The sequence below is a fragment of the Triturus cristatus genome, chromosome 4_1, assembly GCF_964204655.1.
Source record: "Triturus cristatus chromosome 4_1, aTriCri1.1, whole genome shotgun sequence".
NCBI lineage: Eukaryota > Metazoa > Chordata > Amphibia > Caudata > Salamandridae > Triturus > Triturus cristatus.
This window is the reverse complement of record NC_140585.1, coordinates 248,470,904-248,493,887: the sequence shown is the minus strand read 5'-3', so window position 1 is coordinate 248,493,887 and position 22,984 is coordinate 248,470,904. Positions and strand designations below refer to the sequence as shown.

The 22,984-nt window shown below is 45.1% G+C and overlaps 1 protein-coding gene across 1 annotated transcript in view; it reads right to left on the bottom strand.

Annotated features, from left to right (window-relative positions):
• Positions 1-498: 498 nt before the first annotated feature.
• Positions 499-22,984, bottom strand: part of LOC146854203 (solute carrier family 23 member 1-like) — a 411,177-nt gene continuing 388,691 nt past the window's right edge. The window contains exon 12 of the mRNA XM_085651985.1: positions 499-1,199. Coding sequence (XP_085508111.1) covers positions 955-1,199 — 245 coding nt within the window. The 3' untranslated portion in view covers positions 499-954. The remainder of the gene's footprint in view (positions 1,200-22,984) is intronic.

Sequence of the window (22,984 nt, the reverse complement as noted above, 5' to 3'; positions counted from 1 at the left end):
GAGGAGGATACCCCACGCAGTTTACCATCCACCCAGCCCACACCGCAACCCGATACAACAACAATGTGAGTGCCCTTTCGCACCATATTTTATGTACATTATAATTTATAATGTACATAAAATATGGTAAACTGCCAGATTGACCTTATCGGGAACTAGTAATACCTGCTGGTCACTGCCAGGGGGAGGGATGCGACAGGGGTGGGGGAATTTTGTTCCTCTTGATTATTGTTATTATTATTGTATTATTGTATACATGTTCGAGAGCACGTTCAAAATGCACTGCTCTTCGAACCCAGTCGACTCAGTAGTGAGGGCGGCGGAAGAAGGGATGTCATGTCATTATTTTATTGTAACAACACAATTATTGAAATGTAGATGTATGTGCATGACACCTGTTACAGATATCCTTGGTGCTGTGCTTGATAAAAAATAAGTTAAAAAAAAAAAGATATTCAACAGGGGAAAACACTAAGGAAGGCAAAATACTGCATTATGTTTGTATACAAAACACAATTTAATTCCCCTCTGATCCATTTGCTATTTATAAAAGCATCTTTATCTGGCTTTGAGCCATCCACAACATTACAGTTTCTTTGGACACAGTTTGCATGAACCCACAGCTTACAACACTCTCAGATGAACTGATGTAGAAAAGGAGCTATTTGGGGTCTGAGTTCCAGCATAAAACACTTCTTTTATCCCACCTTTTCAACAGCTCACTGTAAAATTATTTCATGATCTATTTAGTCAGTGCTAGATATCAGTGCAGTCTACTTTATTATTGACATGGGAAGAACAACTGAGCCATCACACACGTTGAGTCTGTTTTATCAATCCTGGATAGATCCAGTTTTGTGTTTGGTCAGTTTTTGGGTGGGATGCATTCACTAACTGCATCTCAGAGGTATAGTCAACCAGTTGGGCTGATTGTCACTGTTGATGCACTGTGAGTCAGTGCCTGGTCTCTTTTTCTTTGTCTTTTGATTGGTCATGGCTGTCCTCCTGCTGAATGCTGCTTCTGTGGTCTTGCTTCTTGGGTCTGGGACAAAATGGGAGGTACCGAGTCCAAGATCCTGTGCAGAACCTGGTGCCAATGCCAAAGGGAAGGTTGTAGATTTCCTCAGTATCCAGGATGTCAGCAGATTCATCCTCATGGACTTGCTTCCACGCTAGAATCCCTCGCTCCTCTTGTGTGCCTATTAGAAGGCAAACATAAATTAGCACATTAATATCAAAGTATCAGTTATGTTTTTCGGCAATTGATAGACATGCATAGAAGCCCCAACTAAGGTAACAGCAAGCTTCAAATAGCTACACATTCATCTGTGTAAGAACTGTAATTGACATTAGGCTGCCATGTGCAAAAGTGACACTATATTGTAAAGATTTAATCCACAATACTGTCATCCAATACTTTCTTTACATTCAAAAGACACATTATATTGCATGACATTAAGCTTTGGTTTCCATGTTCTCCAAATTAACTGCCACAAAGTGAGCCTCTGTGCAGGCTTCCAGTAATTAAGTCACCAAGCCCTGGTACATTTTTGCCAGTGTTAAAATATATATATTTAATTCTTTTAAAGGCTTTATTACACTCTACATAATGGAATTTAGAAATCGGTTAAGAGACACTTCTTGCCACTTACGGAAAAATACAAAAATGGAAACTCTCTCCTCCTCCCAGCCTAAAAGTGCTTCTTACAGTTAGTAATTGTGTGGTATATAAACATAAATATGCAAATAATATATCTCTTATATTTTCTTTATTTCACTTAACACCAGATATGCATATTTCCTATATCCATGCCTTCATGCAAAGGAAAACACCTCCAAACTTCCTCTTAGCTTAGGTTAGAGGTGTTGGGTTTAGTGGAGCCTTCAGGTTTTGGATGAGTTTTCTATTCTGTCATGTTCTTCCTAATACCAATCCTAATCCTACGATGCAGAAGGTAGCATTATAGTTGGTAATATCAGGACCTGAGGCCTGTGGACCAAAAATTACTCACCCTTTCATCCTACCATTGTTGAGACAGTAAACCTCACACAATTCCTCCTCTTCTCGGTCTATAAATCCTTAGTAATGGAATGCAGATCTAACATGTATTATACCAAGCAAGGTTAAGAAAAGGAAACATAGTTAACAGAATCTCCTACCAGCCCAAATAGACATGTTCATAGGTAGAGTCTACATCTTCAAGAGTAGAATGTGTACAAATGAAACTACTTTAGTGGTGAAGCCTAATAAATGTATTCCACTGATTACCACTGTTCTGGAGATAATACATTGTTCCATTCATTCAAGGCAGAAAGATTTGCTGGAGACCAAATAACATCTGTTTTTTTATCTGCTAGCCCACAATTTCTTGTAGACCCAATTATATTTCCTCATATACTTTGAAGTCTGTTTTGCCAAATGAATATACACTGCTTGATCATAGTTATTCATGAAGGCATTTTGTCTATTTCCGTGTGTTGCCTCTCAGTTAATTCAGAGTGCTGTCTGATAGAGAAGCATTGCTTGATTGCTGCTGCTGTTGGTGTCTAGGCAGGATCAGTGGCCATGCCTAATACTCTTCGACAATACCCTTTCCAGGTTGAGTTTTAATTAAAGGCAAATCTGAAGCCTTCCATTGCATGAGCTTCCAGAACCTCAGATAGTGCATGGGTGGGTTGAGGATGTTTCAGAGTCTCTGTCCTTGTGCATTTAGGGTCCTGCCACTGTATATTATCCTCTGGGAGGACCTTTAAGTGAGAAAATGTGCAGACTTTGTGCAGAGGTCTCTGGTCGGGAGTAATGAGGTATCAATTCCAACAGGTATGCAGGAGCTGAATAACATGACATTTTTCTTGAAATCCTGGCTAAAAGGCATTCACAGAAAGGATATGATGTAGAATATGGATTTGAAAAATGTAATAGACATTTCTGATTATAACGGTCAATTTAATAAAGTCATATCGTAAGCTGAATCTAAAAATAGGTTGTCAATGCAGTTTACCAATCAAAATAAATGATCATTCAGTCAATATTATCCTTTACATTTAATAAATATGCAGGGATAAATTGCTAATATTTATTTCAATTTGGTCCAACACTGTTAGTTATTTATAGGCCATCTTATTCCTCCTACAGGAAGCAAGGCACCTAATCCATTCAGATTGCTGCCTTGCCCTGAACCTCCATCTCTTACTATATCTTACATTTGGCTAGGAGACCAACAAGATACTAGAATTTAAACATTGACTTAGATGGTAAAAGGACCCGCAAACTTAATGAGACAACTATTGGTCCTGAATTAGTTTACCAATTCTGAAAAATATCCCAAATATCTCAGATACTTAGGTGGCATCCTGGTTTAAAGGTGGCCTTGACATATTGTAAGTATCCTTGCCATTATGGTCCCTATCCCCCATTTCAGGTGAGCCAGGCATATGGAAATCAAATTTGGCTTGCTGTGGTCATCGTAGGAATAGCCATGACTATTCCTGGTATAATGATAGTTAGCCTTGGCTAAATGATGCCTCTGAATATGTTAACTAACTCTACATATTGGGGCACCATTGGCTTGAGTTGGGCATCTTGGGCATAAGAAGACCAAACCTACATTCGGTAATTACTCCTGACTCAAGGTGGATACTGTTGGTATTTGTTCATGATACTTAGACATATGAGGCATCATCATCATCATAAAACTTTACATTGTTACAAATTTACAATCATAAAAGCACAAATTAAAAATATATTCACATTTATATTCAATAAAAATGGAGATTACAAACTAGCAGCTATCATGTTGTGTAAAATGCTTTCATATAGTATGCAATGTTAATACATAAAAAGTCAAAAACCATTCGATCAGAGGTTATAATTCGTCAATGGTAGTTAAACTTTTCCTCAAAAAGAATACTCTCTTTAAGAACATTGCAAGTCTCCATACTACATGAACACTATCCAGTAATTGAAGTTTTAAAAAAGCAGGACGACATTGTCTTAGCCCGTAAGATTTTAGAAGCGAGATCAGCCAAACTTTTCTTAGTTCACGATAAAATTTACAAAAAAAGACGGTGTGGATTGTAGTCTGGCATGATTGATTATCGCAAGAACACAATGGGAGTTGTCTCGACCAATCATTCATCTTGGGCCACAACACTATTCTATGGAATGTGTTTAACCTACATCTAGCCAATAACATTCTGTCAAAAGTAACAATTACATGAGACAGGTATGGCTCCATTCCAAAAGTCGTTAAAATCATTTGATGATGGCTAACAGTGGGCTTAATGAGTTCACTGGGCAATCTAGCATCTTCTAACATACAGAGCCCCTCTCTTTTTAATGTTTCCCGTGAGATTTTCTGTAAGGAGCTCGGATTTATAAAATACTCAGGGTGCCCTAAGTTAGTCATAAAATCACGAATATAGCTGATCCATGGTATTTTTAAGGCTCCATCTAGTTTGAGACAATCAGCGAGTATATCCCGGTTTAACTGGGTCTGCTCCTTAATCCAAATACTATGCCATAATAGTATTGGTTCTATTTTAATTAGGTCAGATAGAAAAGGGACGCCCAGTTCTTCGTGACATACAAAACTTGTTGTGCTCGGGGGGATGGACAATATAAATCTTAGAAAGGAATTCTCCACTTGCTGCAGCTGTGACATATTTTCTAGTCCCCAGACCCCACAATGTGGAGCTGATACACCTTGCCTTATAGATTTGTATCAGCTCCACCGGGGGTTTCCTGCCCAGTTTCTTAGAAAACCCCACCAAAGCATTTGTTGTCCGGATGAGCATCCGTTTTTTAGCAGTTATAGTTTGGGCCCATGATTCGTTGTTAGTAAACATAATGCCCAAATATGAAAAACTCTTAGTTGAGCTTAATTTCTGCCCCTCGACAAGGATGTCTTTCACTCGTATAGGTCCACAGCCACATCTCATTACATATGTCCTAGAGATGTTGATACTGAGGCCTAGATCCTTCATAAAAACACAAAAACCATTGAGGAACCTTTGGGGAGCAATTTGTGTTCTTGCCAACATAACTGCGTCGTCCGCATAAAGAAGTACCGGGATGGGTCGGCCTGCTACATGGGGAAAGTCAGCTGTACGTTCCCCCCCCTTTTCCAAAACATACACAAGCTGATGCCTTGCTATAAAGATTCCTTAAGAAGACAATAATTTGAGGATCTACTTTTAAGTCCTCAAGAACTTCCCACAATCTTGCATGTTTTACCGAGTCAAAAGCTGCAGTTAGGTCTACAAAGACCATGTAAAATCTACTGTTTTTTGCCCTCGTGTACTTTCCAATAAGAAAGGCCAGATTTAAACACTGCTCAGTGGTTCCAAGTCCTTTCTGAAAACCATATTGTAGGTCGGTTAAGATCTTACTTTCTACTGACCAATCCTGCAAACGCTCTAAAATCACACAGCCCACCACTTTCACCATTGAGTATAATAAGGAGATCGGTCTATAGCAGCCTGGTTTCTGACGATCCCCTTTTTTAAAAATTGGCACTATTATTGACCCACCACAAGTTTCAGGCAATTTTGTTTGACAGCTTGCGTTGATAACCTGCGTGATGATGGGCCCCCATAGTGCAATATTGAATCTAAACAAATCTATAGGGATGCAATCCAGGCCAGGTGCTTTACCAGTCTGACTCCCATGAAGTGCTCTGATCACTTAATCTAATGTGAAAATTAAATTGATATTTAAATGGTCATTCTCTAGAACATCATCAGACCCACTATAGGAAGTTTCAGTACCGTTGTATACCTGTTCGAAGTGGGTTATCCATTCTTCCTCTGTTATAGCTATGGCTATTGAAGGACCCTCGTGTGTGACTAAGAATGGTGTCTTCACTGCCCTCCAAAAAGATGCACTATCCTTCGTTACTGCAGCTGTATGAAGGGCTTCCCAAGCTTAGTTTTTCAAGGTATTCTTCCCTTCCTTTATTGCCTGACGATATTCCAATCTTGCGAGTCTAACATTATCCATTAGTCTAGGTTGCCTATGTAATTCTGCTTTTAAATTGGAATAGGCTCGAGTGCATCTTGGATTGAACCAGCCTAGTTCCTTGTTATTCTTACAATGCTGTGCTAATAGTAATTTTTTGAGGGTGTTCGATATTTCAGCATAAGATGTTATTATACTTTTAGCAGGTGCTGACTCAGTCAGACAGATATCAATTTCTGACTTGCAGTTAACCACAAGGGATCTAGTGATTTCATTGGGATCCACCTTGGACCATTTAAGTGAATACCCATTAGTCTTATGTAATTCCAATTCACCCGCTTCCTCACTGTCCTTATTTGTAATAAGTGCCTTCTTTATGGGTAGAGCAATAACCAAATGTAGAGGAAAATGGTCACTAAGTGGAATCTGGTCGACCCCCAAAGGAAAGTAGTCTCAGAACATGATTATGGGAGGCTAGTATATAATCGATTGTGGATACACCTCTTCTGTTATAGGTATATGGCATCATTACTGGGGGATCCATAAACTCATTCACAAAACCTAAGTTGTTTATAGTTAGAAGTTCATTAAACAATTCTCCTGCCGGGGAGTGACAAAAGTGAGTTAAATGAGTTGGTTCCTCATATAAGTGGCCACATAATCTCTTATCATCCAGAGGGCACGTTGAACAATTAAAGTCGCCCATCATTATTATCGTAGTATTAGCAGGACTAGCATTACAATTCTTTTTTAAATCCTCACTTACATTTTTTAAAACCTGACTTAATTCTGTTGGGATCACATTATTATAAAAATGTACAAGTATTATACATTGGTACGTAGTTGTAGATACCTTTATCATCTGATAAAAACTACTCCTCAGGAGTGCCTGAACTATAGTAATTGCCAATTTGTTTGAGATGTACAGACTAGACCGCCCTTAAGCCTGCCCTCTAAACCCTTCACTGCCGGTGTATTAAAGGTTTTAAAACCGCTAATATGATATGGTTCGTTGGTCCAGGTTTCCTGTAAGCCTATTATGTCTCTATCTTGAATGAACCTGTGCCATTCTGGATCATCCTTTTTCGACTGCAGCCCCGCAATATTCCAGGAGATGATATCACAGGTAGGCGCGTCACCATTCGATAACTGGGGCAATTGAGGATACCTGGAGTTATTACTGACACCAGTGTGTATCGTTTCTAGTGTCTGCATATCAAGGACGGAGTTTGGAGGTGATGATGCCTCATTACCATACTCTAGACCCCTCGCTCTCTCACCCCCTGATCTTTGCTGGTTACTAACTTCGAGCACCTTATTGCTTCTCGCTGGTGTTGTAGAAACCTCCCTGATGGTCCTTCCTACCTCAATATTTTGATACACCCCCGCATTCAGTCAGTCAATTTCCCCCAGAGAGCTAAGAGCTTCAAAACGATTACTAGTTTGAATAGGGAATCTTTGTTGACCCCCCCCCCCCCCCCCAGACAAATTTTCTGTCGCCACGGGATACAATGGACACCAGAAATATTGATAGAAAAAACCCAATGGTAGAAAATTTATTCCCTGTGTAGAGACATACCTGGATCCAGCTCTCTCCAATATCGTTTGAATCAGGCTAGGTGAACCAAATGTTAGGACTATGCAGTCTCCTGGCAAGGATTTACTAGACCCTCCTACCCAGGCAATTCTTCTAGCCATTTTGAGTTCAGTAAATAGGATGTTAGTGAGCCCGGTCCTTGCTCCCAGGAGATGAAGCGACTTATTTCTCAAATTAGACCAATGTTCTACTATACCAGTTGGAAGTGGGGGAACGTTCGCTAAGACTACCGTGCATGGTGTTGCTTCGGGCGGGAGGTGCAAGTTCCTAATTTCTAATGGACAATCCTGTCCTGATATTGCGTTACCTGTTATGTTTGCAGGCTTGCTGGCCACATCAGCTGTTTGCATTGGATCCTCTACCCCCCTCCCTTTCCCTGTACCCAGTAGTGTGCCTTGTTTGGAATTGGTTGCCTGTAATTGAACATGGGAAGTGTTTGATGCATTTACTCTGGGCAACTCTGAGCTAATCGGGGCATTTATGGTGCTCATAACTGGCTGTATCTGCTGCTGTCGGGCAAAACCACTCTCATTCAAATGATGATTACCCGACGTCACTCTATTCGAGCTGTGGTGGGCTACATGACTACAGCGGCTACAAGCCACTGTATTGGTATTCATTAGACTTTCCAATACTGTCAGCCTGATATCAATTTGTGTTAACATATGTTTTAATGGGTCCAGCATAGATCCCTCAATCGATTCAAGTTTCAACCAAAAGTCCTCCCACCCAGTATCCGACTGATGACCAGGATGTAAACTTTCTTGACCACTTGTAGTTGGAACCTGATCCGATTGCTGTTGTGATATGTTTCCCGCAGGCTTACTTTTATTGGCCTGGCTTTTTACAGGTTTTCTTTCTTTATTTACACACTGTCCTTTTCCCTTTTTGGGTGGGGGGGGGGGGGGGTAAGACTATCACAATCAGTGGATTTGGCCTTTTGGCCTCTTGTGGTCACATTCATTCTAGGCATCTTATTGCAGATCTCTGGGTTCTCTATTAAGGCCACATCCTCTGAGACCTCCAAAATCGACTGAGACGCTGAGTTTGTAAGTAGGTCACTATTGTAGGGGCTTTTTGCAGCTGGGGAAAAGTCTACAGGGAAGGTTGTATGATTTTGTGGGTCCAATGAGAGCCTACGCTCAGTAAACTATATTTCATTAATTAGTGCTGACTCTGCCCTTGTTAAAAAAGCGTCTAAAGTTCCCACCACCCCCTTCCCAGTAAGAGATTTTCGCTTGTTCATTGTAAATTGCGCAAAAACTTAAACAAGGCACGGCACAGTTCCCAAATAGTAAACAATACCAACACGACCTCCTCAGATTTGTCCCTGTGCTCTACCAGATTCGATCTTTTTAGGATCCTGACTCAGTTTTAGGGGACCCGGTCCATGTGCGTATGCAACGTCAGATGCGACAGTACCTTCTCTCCTAGACTGGAGTAAGGGGTGTTGCCCAGCACGGCCTCTTTCAGCCCCCTTTTCAGTGCCTCCTGGCGCTCGGTGATGCGATGCGCGACGTGCGCACTGCGAAGGATGGTGGGAGATGGAGTCCACCTGAAGCAGCAGGCGGCAGGCAGTGGCGGCAGACGGGCCCCTTTGCATCCCCAGCAACGGCGACCCATATGAGGCAGAATCTAATGATGTGTGACTGTAGTAAATATGAGTGCTTGAAGGAACAAACTGATGTTTGCAGATCAAGTATGCCATGGGTGGAGATCCAATGGATTTGTTGCTTTTTAGGTCTTGGTTGCAGACAGCGTTAGTGGTCAATTGGCCAGAACTATTGTCTTTAATATGTCACAAATACTTAGAGGGGGGGCTTCGGGGCAGATCCCTTGTCATGATTGGATAGTCTTGTTGTTTATCTTACTTCCCTTCTTCTGGTTGGATAGCTTACCTCCCTTTTCTAGTGTTTGTTCTTCCCAGGAGCATTCAGACCTCTCAGCGTTCTGATAAGTTGTTTTTTTCTACCACATGCTTAAGCGTACTCTTTTTTAAAATTTTGCTTTAAGTACAACCTAGGAGTGCCTGTGTTTGCTTCCTTTTCAAACTTGGCACATCTTGTTTTATGTTTTTTCTAATATTTTAATTCACCAACCTAACATGACCATTTGTCATGTTAGAGCAGTAAATAAAACTACTTGTCAGTGTTATGATGTGTGTACAAGTCATGATGCACATGACTCCAGTAGCATGGAGAGCACGAGATCCTCGTCAGCGTTCTGTCCATCATCTCCTTCTGTTTGCTTTGTTCGCCATAAGTTGGCAGGGTATGCCCAGACGTGGGTCCCTTACTCACTTTGCCACTGGATTCAACTTAGCCTGGCTGATGAGGGCTGTGAGCCCGAAACCGGTCCCAAGATGCTTGTTTCTGGTCTAGGCTTGGCAGTTCGGGCTGGACTGTTCCCATGAAGAACAGGGTCAAGACTGATTTGCATATAGCTGTGTCTGAACGGGAGTGGCGAAGTGAGCTAAAGAACGATGATGGATTCAACCCAGATCTGTGACTGGGGGTGGGTGTCTGAAAAGTTTCAGCGCTCTGTCCATCATCTCCTTCTGTTTGCTTTGTTCGCACTAAGTTGGCAGTGTATGCCTACACGTGGGTCCCTTGCTCACTTTGCCACTGGATTCAAGCTAGCCTGGCTGATGAGGGCTGTTAGCCTGAAACCGGTCCCAGGATGCTTGTTTCCGGTCCAGGGAAGACATGGCTTGGCAGTTCGGACTGGACTGTTCCCATGAGGCACAGGGTCAAGACGGATTTGCATATAGCTGTGTCTGAACTGGGGTGGTGAAGTGAGCTAAAGAACGATGATGGATTCAACCCAGATCTGTGACTGGGGGTGAGTGTCTGAAAAGTTTCAGCGCTCTGTCCATCATCTCCTTCTGTTTGCTTTGTTCACCCTAAGTTGGCAGGGTATGCCCAGACGTGGGTCCCTTGCTCAATTTGCCACTGGATTCAAGCTAGCCTGGCTGATGAGGGCTTATAGCCCAAAACTAGTCCCAGGATTCTTGTTTCCGGTCCAGGGAAGACATGGCTTGGCAGTTCGGGCTGGACTGTTCCAATGAGGCACAGGGTAAACACTGATTTGCATATAGCTGTGTCTGAAATGGGGTGGCGAAGTGAGCTAAAGAATGATGATGGATTCAACCCAGATCTGTGACTGGGGGTGAGTGTCTGAAAAGTGTCACCGCTCTGTCCATCATATCCTTCTGTTTGCTTTGTTAGCCCTAAGTTGGCAGGGTATGCCCAGACGTGCGTCCCTTGCTCACTTTGCCACTGGATTCAAGCTAGCATTGCTGATGAGGGCTTATAGCCCGAAACTGGTCCCAGGATGCTTGTTTCCGGTCCAGGGAAGACATGGTTTGGCAGTTCGGGCTGGACTGTACCAATGAGGCACTGGGTCAACACTGATTTGCATATAGCTGTGTCTGAACTGGGGTGGCGAAGTGAGCTAAAGAACGATGATGAATTCAACCCAGATCTGTGACTGGGGGTGAGTGTCTGAAAAGTTTCATTGCTCTGTCCATCATCTCCTTCTGTTTGCTTTGTTCGCCCTAAGTTGGCAGGGTATGCCCAGACGTGGGTCCCTTGCTCACTTTGCCACTGGATTCAAGCTAGCCTGGCTGATGAGGGCTGTTAGCCCGAAACCGGTCCCAGGATGCTTGTTTCCGGTCCAGGGAAGAAATGGCTTGGCAGTTCAGGCTGGACTGTTCCCATCCATGAGGCACAGGGTCAAGACTGATTTGCATATAGCTGTGTCTGAACTGGGGTGGCAAAGTGAGCTAAAGAACGATGATGGATTCAACCCAGATCTGTCTTTGGCAGTGAGTGTCTGAAAAGTTTCAGCGCTCTGTCTGTCATCTCCTTTTGTTTGCTTTTCTTTAATAAAACCAATCCAAACATTTTGAGGCAAGCATAGGCATGATTGTTGATGCATGTGCTGGCAATCAACTGGCAAAAAGCACTGTTTCTTTGAACAGTTTGAAGAACTGCTGAACCAGCCTATGCCGCAGTCTCCACCAGACATGCAACCAGCGCGACAAGGACTTGCCAATAGACTGCAACAGACCAACCAAGGAAGAAATACAGCAAACCATCAAACATCTGAGAAATGGGAAGGCAGCAGGACCTGAAAACATTCCTGCAGAAGCATAAAAGGCAGACATTGAAACATCAGTAGACATGCTCTACTCCATGTTTGTAAGACTCGGGAAGAGAAAATGGTGTTATCAGACTGGAAGGAGGGATATCTCATCAAGATCTCTAAGAAAGGTGACCTGAGTAACTGCACAAACTACACAGGGATAACTGTTCTATCAATTCCAGGCAAAATGTTCAACAGAGTCATCCTGAACAGAATGGAGGAACAAGTCAACGCTCCGTTGCAAGACAAGCAAGACCAGAAAGTTAGCTTCTGCAAAGATAGATGCTGCACAGACCAGATTGCAACACTTCTCATCATCATTGAGCAGTCGATGAAATGGAACTGCCTCCCCTCTATGTCAATTTCATTGACTAAAAGTAGGCATTCTACCGCCTTGACAGAAAGACCCTTTGGGAAGTCCTCCACCACTGTGATGTGCCAGATAAACTTGTAAGAATCATCAGTAACTTTTACGAGGGAATGACCTGCAAGATAGTCCATGTTGGACAACTCACAAAGCCTTCCAAGTGATGACTAGAGTCTGCCAGGGTTGTTTGCTCTTACCTTTCTCTTCCTGATGGCCATAGACTGGATCATGAAAACGTTAACAGCGAGGAGAAGAAATGAGATCCAGTGGGCACCTTGGATGAAGCTCAATGACCTGGGACTTTGCAGATGCCCTGACCCTACTCTCCCATACCCATCTGCAGATGCAGGCAAAGAATGACAATGTGGCAGCCACATCAGCACAACTTGGCCTCGACATCCAAAGGGAAAAAAACAAGATCCTGAAGGCTAACACGGCCAGCACAACTGCAGTCACTCTTGCAGTTGATGCACTGGACGAAGTTGAGGCCTTCACCTACCTGGGTAGTCTCATAGACAAGCAGGGAGGCACGGATGCTAATATCAAGGCAACAATCGGCAAAGCAAGGTCTGCCTTCATTTATTTAAAGAGTATCTGGAACTCCAAGTTCCTAAAGCTGCAAACCACGATCAGGCTCTTTTACATCTACATAAAATTGGTCCCTCTGTACGGAGTAGAAACTTGGAGGAAAACGTTGACCACCACCAACAAAGTCAAGACCTTCATCAACACCGGTCTGAGGAAAATCCTTCAGATCCGCTGACCAAACACCATCAGCATCAATGACATATGGCAATAGACTTTCCAACTCCTGCTCATGAAGAATTCTTGAAAAGACGCTGGGGCTGGATGGGTCACACCTTCCACAAGCCTGCATCAAACACCACCAGGCAAGCCCTGACCTGGAACCCTCAAGGGAAAAGGGAAAGTGGAAGGCCAAGAAACATCTGGGACTGAGGCCTGGAGTCTGACTAGAAGTAGATGGGTTACACCTGGAGTCAGATTGAAAGAAAAGCCCAGGACAGTAATGACTGGTGAGTCTTAGTCAATGACTTATACCCTAGGAGGGGTAGTAGGCACAGGAAAGTAAGTATTGTTCCTTTAAGAAATACGATGATCCTCTTTAACGGTGCTCATCTGATGTAGGGTGACTGTAAATGGTTTTCACACCCAAGGATATCTGAGACCAGCTGAAGTGCATTGTGATGGAACCACTCAACTTTTTCTTGAGTGATTCTTTCTGAACCACATGGAGGCCCGAGGTCTCTACCCCTTTTAAATGATCATTTGTTTAGCACTGCATCTCCTCTGCATCCCACTTAAGGGAGAGTGGTAGAAGGTTAGCATACTGTTTATGGTTCAGTGTAGAAATGTATTTTAAATACTTGGGTAGATAGTTCACAAATTCAGTCCTAGAATAGTGGGGCGACAAAGGGATGATAGCTGATTTTTTTATTTCAACAGAGTTCAAACCTTTTCTGCAAAGTTGGCACATTTATTAATAAGCAGCATGAGTCTAAGCAATCTTGCAGGCAATCATCTGAAATGAAGGGGAGTTGTTGGGCGGGATTATAGTACGAGTCCACTCTTCTCGAGTCTGTGTTTGATAGATTCAGCTTATATACTGAATTCCTACAACGTCAGGGGCACACATGGAACCAAGAAAAGGCAAACACCTCCTGCATTAGAAGACCTGAGGCACATACAGCCTGTTTCTGTTCTACTGTAAACATGTATCAGTAGGAAGGGACACCTTACACCAGACAAAAGCTGAAAGTTTCAACTTTTGTCCTTCATCCTTTGTCTCCTTCTCTAGGGGCCAACTTTCTGGATAACAGATAACAGGATTAATGTCCCTGACTGATAATTACTCTAAACTAGATTCCAGTCCCTTGTTTCTGTGATTGTTGTGCCACTTCAGAGACCAACCTTAGCATGAATATGAATATGAACAGTTCATTCCGAACTGTTGGAGCATGTCCCTTCTGCACAGGAAGAAAAACAAGCCCAGACTGATATCTGTTTGGCTGGGCATCGTCAGAGAGGAGCAACTAAAGTCCTAAAAGTGCAGCAAGGATAGGACCCACGTGTGGGCACAGAAGAGCAAAATTATATATAGAATTATAGATGGGTAACAGTGAATTATGGGGATGTTTTTCACTGAGGGGTTCTGAGTGACATCAAATAGACAATAAGAGCGAACCGCATTAAAACACAATGCCATATGCTTATTTGATAGTCATGTTGCCTGAATGTATTTTGGAACAGCTATTTGTTTCTATTAAATATACTAAAATTAAATACTGTGAAGCTTTCACAAGTTATCAGAAGGAAGTTCTGACTTTTATTCACCCTGTGAGATCTTCAAAATAGTCAAATAGTTCCCTTATTTCTGGTGTGTGAAAATACTAGCCCGATGTCAGACTTTGGGAATTTCCTTCTTTCTACTCTGTGTCTAATATATGGTTAATTTATGATTCAATTTTCTCTCTTTTCAATCAAATTCTATGAATCCTCCAACAGGGGCTCTTGAAGTAGGGGTGCTTGGTTTGCTGCAGAACCCCCAAAATAAGCGTGCAGGAATCTAGAAACAGAACGAGCCATAAACATGCTTTTAAATTTTGTAGTCATCTTGTGGTTTTTGCTGTGAGTTTAGTTACAAAGGTCAAGTGTCACCGAAAGTCCTCCGACAAAATGCTGCTTATTGAACATGGGGATTGGTGTTAATTTTTTCTTTCACTGATTGGCTGAGTGATGTTGCTGCTGACATGAGTAAATTATTTACCAGACGGCGCATCTGACTAATTTATTATTGCATGTCCCCCGGTCCGCACGGTAACCTGAATCAAGTTACCGACTTTTAGTTACACACTTTGAAACGTGCTCCCGATGGTAGAGAGTTTAATGTTTTTCAAATTGTGAAGCACTAAGGATTGCTAATGGCTGGATGTTACGCACAGTTACATTTGAAATATATATATATATATATATATATATATTAATTCAAACATATGTTTTCTCATCTTTGGTCCTTGGTTTTCGCCCTTTTGAAATACAGTGCGGATTAGGTCTTACAGATATTTGAACGGTGATATAGTGGGTAGAATATAATGAGAAATATTGGATTGAATACTGAGACATAGGTGGGAACTAATTAATACATAATAATGTCTAAACTTGTATTCTGAGTATTACGTATGAGAATGGTTTTAGTGACAGTAATTACTAACTACTTAGGTGCTTTCAGAGACTCTTTTGATCAATAACTAAAGATTCCTTTTGACTGAGAATTATTAGGTAAGCTAAAGTTGGGTGCATTGATGGTTGACTACTAATGGGTCATAATTGTTACTTGGAACCTATTGAGTGTTCACTTGGACAGTACTCTTGGTAGCTTGAACTTGGCACATTATTTCGAGTTGCACTAGGGTATCATTCTAAGACTGCTTTGGACCTTCTTTTTGTAAACGTTCACTCTTCTGATTCTTTATAAAAAAAGAAATCTTTTACCCTCTTTCACGTGTGACTGATTACAAATCACGATTCTTCGTTTTCTTTTATCGTTTTCTTTCCTTTGAGTCATCTCGTGTCATTTCACTTTACACTAACTCCAGTAGGAGTAGGTGAATGAAATAGTTACTGATGTTGCTTGTTTTTTTTGTATCCCTGATGAAGTCGGTGGGATACTATCCATGAGATGAAACAGGTGTTGACTACATCCTGTTCAGACTGGCTGTGATATTATTGATTTTGGAACTTTCCTTATTGATCTTTTTAAAGTAACAGTCGCACGAACAGTGCATAATGATGTACAGATCATAACAGCACGGATACACGTTCACGACAATAAAGAAGAACATCAATAGTACAACAATTAAACAAGGTACGTAGGCAATTCTCAAAGGAGGGAGTAAAATCCCCAGTAGTTAGTGAGTATGTTCGCAGTGCGGTATATCGGGCACGCTCATGTTGACAATATCTGCAGTGAGCCAAGATTCGTTTCATATCAGCCGTGCTCAGTCTCAGCATTCTAGTGCACTCCACCTTCCAATGCTCCAACATAGCACCCCTCTCATCTGCAACCACATGCACTTCTCAGGTTTCATCAAGGTGGTGATTAAACAAGTAGTTCCTTAATGGTTGGCAAATGTCTCAGGCAGGAGTTGGGTGGTAATAGTGTGGCGTATAGTTCACACATAGTGTCACAGTGAACCATGACCCGGAGCCAGGCCCTCACCGTCGGTACATGTGTTCTTCCCCAGTGTATAGAGATTTGATGTTTTGCAATGAGCATAGCTATCGCAGTGAACCTCCGGATAGCTTTTGGAAGTGGTTGGACATAGCCCAACAATGCCATAAAGGGTGTGGGCTGCACCACCTGTCCCACCATAAGAGATACGCGCTGAAAAATATCCAACCAGTATAGTTGTATTGGTGCACAGCTCCATGCGATATGTGGGAAGTCAGCCTCGACCCTGGCACACCTAGTGCATGCGTGTGATGCACTAGGATCTTTCTTAGCTAGCAGTTTCAGGGTTATATAGATTCTGTGTAGATATTTAAAATGCAATCATTTATGTCGATGATTATTCGCAATGTATCATGTCTGTGCACAACAATAGTGCCAAATACTGTCTATTATTGGTACACCTAGGTCTCTTTCCAAGGCTGCTCGTGCTTTAGTCTCCAGCCATAGGGCGAAGAGATAGTGATAAGTGGTATAAGATGGGGAGACTGAGTGTCGTCTGGTGATGTAATGACGAGCGTGAGAGGGAGGAACTCCTCCGGCTCCACCAGCCCATTCGGTGTCACCCCGATCAGAGATCTTGTGACTCTGTGTAGTTTGAACCTGTCCATGTACGTAACGTCCCCGTGCGTGGTGAGTTCCGGTACAGTGCATGGTCGTGAATCTTTAAACAAATCTCTTTTTGAAGTCCATGTTTGACTAATGTGCTCTTGCTTAGGGCTTTGGTAGTGGGGGGTAGCCACGGGTTGTCTGCTAGTGGCAAATGTGGCAAACACAAGGACTCTTTTTGTAGGTATCACTGTAGTTTGGTCCATGCCCAACAGGTCGTGGGCAGAGTTTGGATCTCAGTGGGGGCGCGTGGCAGTCCCTGTAGTAATATGGCGGATAGGGAGTTGGGGTATATTTGAGAACACTCGGACTTGAGATATTGGAGCCGGGCATCAGGGTGATACCAATAATATGTAAAGTGGGTTTGGGCCTCCAGGTAGTACAAACAAAAATCCAGGGTGGGCTGGTATGGCATAATTAGTGTGTTCCAGTTTATATGCAGCTGTTTGCTTGCCCAAACAAGCCGAATAAGCAACGTTCGACACGTGTCGAAAAAGTTCGTAGTTAAAGCGATAGGAATATTTAAGAAGAGGTATAAAAAACGTGGCAGTACCACCATTTTTAATATAGCTACTCTGGCAGCTAAGGAGAGGGGGAGCTTAATTCATTTTTCAACCTGTGACGAGAGACAGTCCTCTGCAGGTTCATAATTTAGTAGTATTACTTCAGGGGTACTGCAGTGTAGATAAATGCGAGGTACTTGGGGGGTTCTGTACACCACTTCAGGAGGAACTCGAACTCCTCTTGTGCAGTTGCCGGTGTGAGAGGGAAAAGTTCAGATTTAGTCCAGTTTATTACTAATCCAGAATATACCCCAAATCGGACTACTTCCCTCAGGAGTGGGGACAGGTTGTCAGACGGTTTCTGTACAAATAGCATTATATCGTCAGCATAGAACGACGCAGCCAGTGGACCTGTGTGTAATTGCAGCCCTCTGTGGCGATGTCATTCCTGCATGTGACATGGGAGGGGGTCCATAGCTATAATAAATAGTAGGGGAGAGAGGGGACATCCTTGTCTAGTGCCACGCGATAAAGGGAATTGATTTATTTCACCATTAAGTTTCAGTCGGGCTTCAGGGTTTGCATACAGGATGCGGACTAAGTTTAAAAAACCAACAGGGATCCACAATTTTTGCATTACAGCATATAAAATAGGCCACTCCAACAAATCGAAGGCCTTTTTGGAGGTTGAATCCAGCCCGATAGTGGCATAATGTGGTATTTACCTGTAATGCTAGTCGGGTCGCTAATATTTTGCCCAGTATTTTATAATCGTAATTGAGTAGCGACAGCGGTCTGTATGATGAGCATTGACGGGGAGATTTACCCGGTTTGAGCAGTAGTGTCACAATGGCTTCCCGCATAGTTGGTGATTTGGACCCGCTCTGTAGGGCTTCGTCATATACTTCCAGTAATCGCAGCGCCAACTCGTGTTGGTAGGCTTTATAAAACTCTCCCGAGAGACCATCCAACCCCGGGGCTCGGCTTCTGGACAGACCTTTTATTGCCTGTTTGATTTCATCATCGTCTATAGGGGAGGCCAGAAACTTGCGCTGTCCTGTAAATAGTCTGTTAATGCCTGTCCTACCGGAGGGTCTCGTGTCTTGTACAAGTGAACATAGTATGGAGGAAGGCTTCAGTGATGTCTGACCCCCTTGTCAATGCGATGTCAGTGTCTAGGTGGATGATGAATACGGATTGGTATTGGGGCCAGAGGAGGCGAGCAAGCATTCTACCAGGCCTCTCAACCTCTTCATATGTTCGGGCCATGGCATATTTGCCGAGGTATTTGACCTTGCGGGCAGAATATTCAGTGATTTCAGTCAGGAAAGCTGCGCGGTCATGCAGAGATTCTAGAGATGATGTAGCCTGAGTGGTCACGTCCATATCCTTTCGTTTTTTCTCTATGTTCTCAAGGTCATTTCGTATGGATCGGAGTACACCGGCTGGTTTTGATATACAGACCCCTAGATAAATGCCTTTAAGGCGTCCCACAACACCAGTTGTGAGGTTACAGTACCTTCGTTCAACAAAAAACATTCTCTAATTGCATCGCCCACTTCACTATGGAATACCGGGTCGAGTAGTGCCGATGCAGGAAATTTCCATAATGGGCGCTGTTTTGGCACTGTGGGGAAATCTACCAAGAGCAGCACTGGGGCATGATCAGATAGTGTGCGGGGGAGGTAGTTAATCTCCTGCACCTCTAAGAGTAGTTGTGGCGTAAGGTACCAGTGGTCTATATGGGACCATGAGCCATGCGGGGCAGAATAAAAAGAGTAGTGTTAGAGTCGGGGATCTCTGGTTGGCGCAAGGTTGCCCTTGTGTCAAGCAGGAACCCTCTCCTCCACGTCAGGGCGCAGGATAACCCCTCGCGAATGACCCTTGCTCACCCTCTAGGTGCGTGGCGTGAGCAGCCAAGGCGATTCCTCAGGCGTTGTTGGTTAAGCACTTACAATCACACACACAGTAAATACATCAATCCCCCCAGAAACGGACACCAGACTTGGATATATATAAAAATACGCTTCTTTATGTAAAAATAGGTATATATATCTCAGCAGACTTATCACAAGACCAATAACGTTTTTGCTAGGCCACCAGGTTATAAAGCAGGCAAATGTTCTTTGTTCGTAGTTTCAAATGGAGACCTTGTAGTCTCTCGCAAATGTTACTTGTGGTTCCAGTACTCACAGAGATCGGCTCCTGCGAACGGGGAAATAAGGCGTTGCGGGCCCCGAGCCCGATACTGGAACTTCTTTCGTGACGTGGAGAGTCGGCACAGGTCGGTGCGACTCTCAGCTTGGGAAGTGTTCTTGGGTCCTCAATCAGCAGGTGTGGGCACGTAGGCAGGCGCGGCCAGCGACCCTTTAGCACGGCGGTGCAGGAGGGTCTCCACAGCGGGGGCGGCGCGGCCTGAGATGTCCGGGGATAGCGAAGCGGGGTCGCAGGGCACAGTCAGTGCAGCTGGATGACCCGGCGTAGATCACAGTCGTCGGACGGCTTCCGGCGGGAGGGGTGATAGCGCGGTCAGCGCACTCCAGTAGCAGGCGGTGACAGGGATGCAGGCGGCCTGGCCCGGGGACAGAGAGCGGCTCTGGACGGAGCGGGGCTCTCACGGGTTCGAGGCAGGCAAGCTTCTGAGTGTCACGGCCCTAGGAGGGGCGATGAGGGGCGCAGTCTCTTTCCAGCGGGATGCACACACGGCTCGAATTGGAGGACGAGCAAAAGCACAGAGAACCCACTGGTCCTGGGGTTCAGTTCAGGGGGCAAGCTCAGGTCAAGCCCTTGGAGAATGTTCAAGCACGAAGTAGCAAAGTCTTTTCAGTAAGTCTCTTCCTCTCCTTTCTCAGCAAGGCAAGCAGCAGGCCAGCTCCTCCAGCGTCTTCTTCTCCTTCTAGTCGGGCAGAGGTTCTTTGTGGTAAACAGGATTCTGATTTCTTAGGAGCCAGGCTCCTACTTTTATACAGTGATTCTTTTGTTCTTTAGCGCCAGGGGGCCTGGGCCTGGCTCAGTCCAGTTCTGGAGCACTTTGTTATGGTGACTCTGCTCTTTCCTTTCAGCAGCAGGGCAGAGACATCAGCCGCTCCACAGGGGGCGGCGCCGGCTTTGTGGTGGCAGAGCACAGGTCTATTCAAGAGTCAAGGTGGACTCCTCCCACCCATCCTGGTGTAATCTCTCTACCCACCACCTGGCAGCTAGCCTGTCTCTGGGGATTCCCCAACCCTGCTCCTTACTGTTGCTAGGCAGAACACACACACACAGCAGAGGCGGACTGAAATGGCCAGGTCAGTAAATACTAACTTTCTAAAAGTAGTATTTACAAACGCAGGATATTAAAATAAACTTTACTAAAAGAAGTATTTTATTATTCTGAGTTCAGGCATACTAAACTTGACACTTCTACCATGCTCTCTGAGTCCACTGGGGTCACAGCGTCGGCGTGATCCCGGCAGCCCATCCTGGCCTATGGAGAGCAGGTAGCCTTCAATAGTGAAGAACGAAAATGGCTGTAATTCACTACTAAGACATGCCACACACATCAGGGCATGTCCTACCTTATGCCTACAATGCACCCGGCCCTTGGGCCTACCAGAGGGGTGGCTAATATGTAAGTAAGGGAAGGTTTAGGGACTGGCAAGTGGGGGCACTTGCGCAGTCAGCGCGACGGTCCCGGACCGCGCACAGGCTCTGCGGTGGCAGACCCTAGACACATTTTACAAGGCCGCTTTCTGTGGGTGGCGCAACCAGCGCTGCAGGCCCACCAGCAGCATTCGCATTTACAAGCCCTGGCACTCCTGGTGCACTTTACTAGGGGCTGATAGTAAACCGAATAAGCCAAACATGGACACCAATCAATGTATACATTTTACCATAGGGAGAGCATATGCACCTTAGCACTGGTCAGCAGTGGTAAGGTGCCCAGAGTCATAAAACAGCCAACAACAGGTCAGAAAAAATACAGGAGGAAGGCAAAAAGTTTAGGGATGACCCTGCAAAAAGGGCCAAGTCCAACACAACCCCCTTCCAGCCGAAACGCAGGGTAGACCAATCACCACCGTGATGGTCTTCCCTGCTTGGGGCGATAGAACAAGGACCTGGCCCGCAACTGCAGGGGCAGACTCCATTTCTACGCCAATCTGAACCTATCGGACTCCCTCTGTCCATACTCTCAGGGCCCACCAAGCCAATCCATGGGGAACCCTTCTCCTCACCCGTGGACACCACCTGTGCAGCACCTAACCGTAACTGGCCCACAGGTGTGTCCCAACAGACAGACAGCAAAATGCTACAGTGGCCACTGACAGTAGTCAGGGATGAGACCCAGGCCGTATGCCTCTCAGGGCTCTCAATCCTCTGTGGCGCCAGGGAGCGGGGGGCGGTAGCCCCAGGTGCTTGGCACCCTTTGTCCATTCTCCCCCTTGTCAGGTCAGGTATGACATCCTGGCACTGACCCACCAGCCCCAGGACTGTACCCGGCGGCTGGACCCAAGACTGGGGTGGCCTCTCCCACACCCGGTCCTTCTCCTTGGGGCTCTGTACCCTCCCACCTGGAGTGGTACCCCCTTCCAGAATTGCCAGGGCACCTGGGGCAGGTGTCCTGCGCAATTCGCCCACCAGTTCAGGTGTTCTATCCTGCAACTGGGCGTCCAGGTCAGGAGGGACACCCTGAACCTGGCCCTCCAACCTAGGGTCTAAACCCTTCAGTTGAGCCGGGGTCAGAGGCGAGGACTCCCTCCCTCTGCACCCCCTTCCAGAGTACTGCCCACTCCCAACTGGCGTGGTACCCCCAGAAGCAACATGGGTCAGGACACTGATTACAGTAGTCCCACCCTCCAGGTCAGACAACACCTGAACCTGGCTTCCCAACCCTGGGACCAACCCATGCGGTTGAACGCTCGCCTGGCGCACCAGGACTTCCCGGGGAGCACGCATGCCCCCCCTGAGGGTGACACAGAACTCATGTGTCGTGTGACAGTCTGCCTGGCGCTGATCTCCCGACCCCTGTCCATCTGACAGTGCCTGAAGATCCCCCAGGACATAAGTGGTGTCACCATGGTCACTTACGGGGGACGCAGCCCTTCTGGCTGGCCCCTGACCCACTGGTTCTTCCACTGGGGACTCTTTCCCCCTCTCACCCCTCAATCTGGACCTCTGCACCCTCCCAACTTGAGCGGTACTGCCAGACACCAGAACTGAGGGAGGCCTGCTTACAGACGCTCCCAGCTCACCAGACACTAGGGGATCACCCTCAACGGGCGGCCCATCAGGACAGCCTAGGCTCCTCGCCTGGTGTTCCCTTAAAGAACCATCCAGGCTCTGAGACTGGGTTTCGGGCACCTGGGGGCATGCAGCCCCACATTCACTCCTTCTCCACTGAGACAGGACGTGAGCCCCTACACCCCTCCCACTATCATGGGACCTAGCTGGGCTACTCTGCACCACTTCCACCACTATGGGTTGGAAGATACCTGAGCCACTCCCCACAGGGTCACTCCCCAATGCCTCTCCAGACCCTCTGGAATCCACCAAAAGGTCTGCCTCCAATGTGGGCTCT